The sequence below is a fragment of the Gordionus sp. m RMFG-2023 genome, chromosome 1, assembly GCF_954871325.1.
Source record: "Gordionus sp. m RMFG-2023 chromosome 1, tfGorSpeb1-WG-v2, whole genome shotgun sequence".
NCBI classification, from domain to species: Eukaryota; Metazoa; Nematomorpha; class Gordioida; order Chordodea; family Parachordodidae; genus Gordionus; species Gordionus sp. m RMFG-2023.
Genome location: NC_088775.1, coordinates 40,462,986 through 40,469,218, shown reverse-complemented (window position 1 = coordinate 40,469,218; position 6,233 = coordinate 40,462,986). Strand labels below are relative to the sequence as shown.

The 6,233-nt window shown below is 25.7% G+C and overlaps 1 protein-coding gene across 1 annotated transcript; it reads left to right on the top strand.

The window, feature by feature from the left end:
• Positions 1 to 2,991: 2,991 nt before the first annotated feature.
• LOC135932008 (calcyclin-binding protein-like) lies at positions 2,992 to 4,148 on the top strand. Its single transcript, XM_065469339.1, has 6 exons — positions 2,992 to 3,186; positions 3,235 to 3,403; positions 3,445 to 3,541; positions 3,583 to 3,682; positions 3,726 to 3,835; positions 3,881 to 4,148. Exons 1-6 carry the CDS (start codon positions 3,169 to 3,171, stop codon positions 4,032 to 4,034), a joined length of 648 nt encoding a protein of 215 aa, XP_065325411.1. The 5' UTR covers positions 2,992 to 3,168; the 3' UTR covers positions 4,035 to 4,148.
• Positions 4,149 to 6,233: the final 2,085 nt, after the last annotated feature.

Below are 6,233 nucleotides of genomic sequence, written 5' to 3'. Positions count from 1 at the left end.
TTAGGGGTAAAGTTTTCAGTGGGCCAGGTTTAGACCAGATTGTTTGACAATCGGGGAAGGAAAAGGGAGAGGTTCGAAATTAAGTGAAATTTTGTTAATAACCGGGTACTGTGATCCGTCATCACGATCACAATAAATTGGGGTAAAAGAAAGGGTAAATATTATGAGAAGCAGCGTCTGCATGACAGGATTTTCACTGGGTGCAAACCCCCTTCAAAAACCTTTGCCTACCCCCCTAAAAAATTCCCGCCGCCTTCGGCGGCGATGTCTCTTTATCATTATTTTCACCTATTTATTTATTGATACTCATTTCGAATAATTTATAAAGGATAACTTAAATTAATCTAACTCTACTACTAACTATCGATATTTTGTGAATATAAAGAATTTATTTTTTAGATAATAAATTTAATTAAAACCTCCATTATTTACAATGATTTAATTATTATGGCATTTTGAGCTTGCTGAAATATCTAAACCTTTTAAATTATATTTAAAAGGATAGTTTATTTGGAAAACAATGTGTATGATTGTTTGCAATATATAGATTTGGTCGATGAATTGTATTATAATAATACTATAATAAAAGTATTAATTTTTACAGCAATAAATTTTGTCTTATTTCATCTCAAAATTTAATAGATAACCCCCAAAAAAATTTATCCTACCCCCATTAGCAGCTTACCCCCTACCACCTCAAAAAAATAGGATGCAAACTGTTCCTACCCCTCCCACTCATGTAGACGCTGAGGAGGAGATATACTCGATTATTTTTATAGTATGAATCTTAAAAGTATTAATTAAACGGTTTATATCGTGTCAGGGCTCAGTATTTTTTTTTATGATGTTCAATTTATAAAGGTTTTTGTGGTCAATTTCGGTCTAATTTATGGTTCAATTTAGACAATGGTTAAAAGTTGTTTGGTATATACATGTAAAAGAAAAAATTTTTTTATATCTGCCAGATAATAGGGGCGCATTTTTTTCAAATGAATAGAAAAGTTTTTCATGGTATTAAAAAGTTTGTTCTCAGAGTATGTCGAAAGGTTTTTGTTTGGATCAATAGAATTTTTTTTTTATAAATATTTTTACAAAAAAATGGAAAGTTTTGTTTTCTTAATGTTATTAAAAATTGTTTGTCGTGCGTAATCTGTTTTTGTAACCTGATGACTGTTTTAATGAATAAGAAGATTTTTATGATATTAGTAAAGGTTGGTGAATAAATTTTTGTTTTAAATTTTTGTCTGGCCAGTCCAGGGTAGATGGTAGTTTTTATTTTTAAAAAAAAAGAAATTTTTTTTTGAAATTGCCATTATGTTTATAAGTCAATTAGAGAAGACATGAATAAGGATTGGGGGATTCGCCTGATTGACCTAATATTTGAATAGAAAAGTTTTATTTTTGTGTTAGTAATAAAGTTTTTGTTTGGTCATGTTTATGTTTTGATTATTCACATTGATAAAAAGTTTTTTTTCAATCGGCAGTGTCTGCCAGTTGTCATTTTTTTTATCTGGTTTTATGTTGTAGCCGGACATAAAAGTATATATTTGTTGGAAAGAAAACACAGTATCAATTTAGTAAATGACTTTTTATCATGGTGCTTCATAATATATATTGAAAAGAGAATCTTAAACATTTGGTAAAAAAATTTTTTGTTAAATATTTTGTTCTCCCAGCTCTTCTGTTGTATATCCCCCCCCCCTAACTTATTTTTATTGGAAGTTGCCTCTAATTTTGTAATTAATGAAGGAATGAATAATACTGACCTGGGGATCCACATGACTGTGTTAGTTGTTTTTGTGGATAAAATATTTTTCCTTTTTTTTTGTGGTATAAATATCATTAATTTTTTTTACGGTCACTTATGATAATTTATTCTCTTTTATATTTTTGTTTGTATTTCACTTATGTATTTTAATAATTTAAAAAAAAAATATATAATAATAATTTAAATAAATTGGCAAAATCACATATAAAACATATTCTCCATTATCAGACTCTTGTCAAGTTAATTATCAAGCCAATGCTGAAGTTTATCGTTTACTCAACCTTTCGGAGAAATGACAACCAAGCCCGATTACGATGGATGACGTCAATGTAGACAAATATAGAACAAATCTCTTTACGCTAAAAATATGATATGATGAGAATTCGTATTAGCCAATTATTGTCTTAACTATTTGCACGAAGATGTCCATATAGCATACCTTTGTAGACCATAAACATTCATTATTCTCTTATCAGCAATAATTAAGAGGCGTAATTATATAAATTTGGATTAAAAGTAGACAACGGGATATCAGATATTCTTCCTATGAACATAATATCAAGAAAAATTCTCTTATTATAATAATCCACAAAGTTCCGCGATACTTACATCCAGATAATTCTAATTATATATCACGAGATTCTACATGATTCACATTATTACATCAAAAATTTTGTAGTAGTATGCAATTATTTTTTTTAATGTACAGCCATTGGCCCATAAAGGGGTGGCATGTCGTAAATTATAATATTTTTTTTGTATTTGAAATGTCAATCATTTCAACTTTGATTTTTGTGATATTTTTTTTTTATCCTTTTGATGGAAAATGATTTTTATCACTCATTAATTTTTTTTTATGAAAAAATTATTGAAATTCATTATTAATTTTTTTATGTTGAAATTTATAAACCATTTTTTGATGATTAATTCTTTTATGTTTATGTGTTTAAAATAAAAGGTTACGATTTAAAATTCCACAAGTATTTAGTTGTTATCACATTTTTAGCTTTGAGTAATTTTGATAGTAGGAAGGATTGACGTTCGGGTCTTCCGATTTTTGATTTTCAGTTGAGTTTTTCTGCTTTATTTTGTTAGCGTTTTCTGCTTAATTTTGATAGTTATTTTTATTTTGTTTTTTTTTTGTCATTTCTGATTTTTATTAATTTTTACATATATAATATAACCTATTCGTGATAAAAACTCTGTAATATTCTGTCACCTTAGACTATTTATAACTAATTACTTAAGACCTTTAAAAATATAGATATAGAGTCTCTTACCTACGACATAAATATAATATAATAATTTATTTTTTTTACTACCAATTGTTTAAAATTTACCATCACATCAATCTAATTCCGTTTATCCTTTTTTTCATTACCTCATCAACAAAGAAATCAATGACTACTTCAAACCAAGTATGGCTTATAAAAAAAACGTTATTTCATCGTGCATTTTTAATTTAGCTTAAATTATTCAAAGAAGAGCTTCTAAAGCTTCAACAAATTGCTACATACCCATATGTTAAAAATATTTTGAATAATGAAATTCAAAAATTAGCACAGCAAATACCAGCTCAAAATAATTTCGTAAACTATAAAACTCAACCATCAACAACTAAAATTCTTAATTATGGTTTAAATTATTGAATTTTACAGTAATCATATATAATTTAGGTTGGGATCAAAATAATGATTATTTAGAAATATTCTTAACTCTTAATGGAATACAATCTATATCCCAAAATAACATTGATGCCCAATATGGTGAAAGGTAATAATTATATAATTAATCATTAATGATGAAAATGATAGATCTGTTGAAGTTGTTGTTAATGAACTTGGTGGCAAAAATTATTCTTTTTTGATTAATAACCTTTGTGAAATAATAGATCCAGAATACAGCAAATTTAAAGTTTTTAAAATAATTTTTAAGAAATTTTATTTTTGAATTATAGATAAAAACAGACCTATTAGTTATACACCTAAAAAAGAAATCTAAAGGAAAACATTGGCCTTGTGTTACTGAAAATGAAAAGAAACAAAAAGAATTAAAGGACTCAAAATTGTATATTATAAAAATATTTTTTTGAAATTATTTCTATTATTTTAGTAAACCTTCACTTGATAAAGATAATTCTAATCCTGAAAAAGCTTTGATGGACCTGATGAAGAAAATGTATGATGACGGAGATGATGAAATGAAAAGAACTATTCAAAAATCTTGGCATGAGTCTCAGGAGAAGCAATCTAAAGGAATGTTTTAATAACTATTAAATTTGATTCTTGTTTTTAATTACAATATTATTAAAGGTTGTTAATTTGTTAAATAAAAATAAATTGCTATTGAAATATTTGATGCTTTAAAAATAAATAAAGTTGATTTATTTAATGAATATTATGATGTTTTAAGTTCATGGGTTTTTAATTTACTCCATATTTAATTTGTCTTTAAAACAATAAACTAGGGCTGTGCTGATTCACAACAGATATTTTTCCAAAAATATTAAAACCTGGTAAGTCACTAGGGGAAATTTATAATATTATTTTTTATTAAAAAATATACGATTGGTGTATTTTACTGTGGCCATTAGTTGAAGATTTTTTAATTAATAAATTTTAATTTAACATATAATAAAATATCTTTTTCCCCTTTTAATGGATTACATAAATTTTACCAAGATCATAATCTCATATACAAGAACCATGGCTTTTTAAAAAGATCATGAGCTTCTTATTAATCACACATTTTGTTATAATAGCATGAAATTGGAGAAAAATGCACTATTCTGATATTATTTAAATTTAGAGGAAAAAAAGTAAGTTATAAATTTTGCATTAAATTAGACAAAGTTTAATAATCTTGAAAAGAATTATATAAATGTTAAAAATATGTTTTTGGCCTTAAAGCCCTTTTATTTTGTGAGATAATATAAGGTGTTTTCTTTCAATCTTTTTTTTATAATGCTTTTTGGGCTGTAAGATATAGTAGTGATCTGCATCTGGCCTAATTTTTCAAGCCTAGCCAGGCCCAAAAATTTTTTATAAAGTTTTGCCCGGGCTGCTCCGAACCTGATTTGCCAGCCCGGCCCAAATTTGTTAAATATAGAAATTAATTTTTATAATTACTCAAAATAAACGATATATGTTATATGGTGTCTACTTTCTATAAATAAAATCACATATTTTTATTTTACGTGAAAAATTCAACATAAAATTGATAATTTTAGATATATTTTAAAAAAATTTTAAGGCCTGAATTTTCTTAAAAAATATTAGGCACTACTTGGCCCAAAGCCCGTTCAGGTCGGGTATAGGCTGGGCCTACTTTTGCAGATTATAATGTTGTTAAACAGCTCCATTTAGTTGATTTTAAAAAAGGACTAAATCAAAATTTATCCAATATTATTACCTAAGCCTTGAAATTTTGCCAATAGAAATCCAAACCTTTCTGCCATATGTGTTTTAATTTTTTAAACATTTCAACAAATAAATTATATTTTAGTTCCTGTCATTAATTTATTATTATTAAATAAAAAAAACTGATTATATATAAAAAAACAAAAGAAATAGAAAATATTGGCCCTATTCAATATTTTTAGTAAACGCTAAATATTGGTGCTGATCCGATATTTAATATAGGCACAATATATTGAGATTTAAAATAGCTGATTCATATATGATATTTTTCAATGCTTCAAATTCAATTTTTTTATATTGTTAAATGAAATCTTACACGTTTTTTTCAAATATGGTCTATCCATTTTTTTTCTTTATATTTTGGGATATACAATGGGTTATTATTTTTTTTGTTAACATTTCTGGGAATTGTTTGAAATTGAAAGAAATGTTTATTAAGGATAAAATGGATTTAAAATATTGAATAAATAGGTATCTCAAAACCAAGGAAAGTATCCAAGCTTCTCTTTCTATTGGATCTCTGTTCTTAAATTTGTCATATTTTTATAATAATTTTTTGATAACTAATAAAAAATGGAATTTTTCTTGGAAATGGGGGTAATGTCCTCTTAGATATTAGCCTGTTTTCTTAAATATAATTTTGGCTTAATATAAATATCACTTTAAACATCGTGAAATTACGCGTGACACGATGGCTTCCGGTGTGTGTGCTTTTAAATTATTAGGCGTGATGGGCCTTCCCAAAATTTTTACCGGGCGTGAATCTCTAATTTTATTTTTAAAATTGTTTTTTATGAATATTAATTTTCAATTTTATAATTATAATATATTTTCTAAATTAATTTAGTTTTTTTTAAAAGGAATAATTTTTGAAAACAATAAAAACTTCCTCATTTTATAAACAAAATTTTTTTTCCTGTCTTATTAAATTTACATTGAATGAAAAATAATAAATCTCTCAACTCTCGTTCGGCAATGAAAATTTGCTAATAAATAAATTTAATTTAAATATGTTTTATTTTCATTTTCTTTACTAAAATATTTAT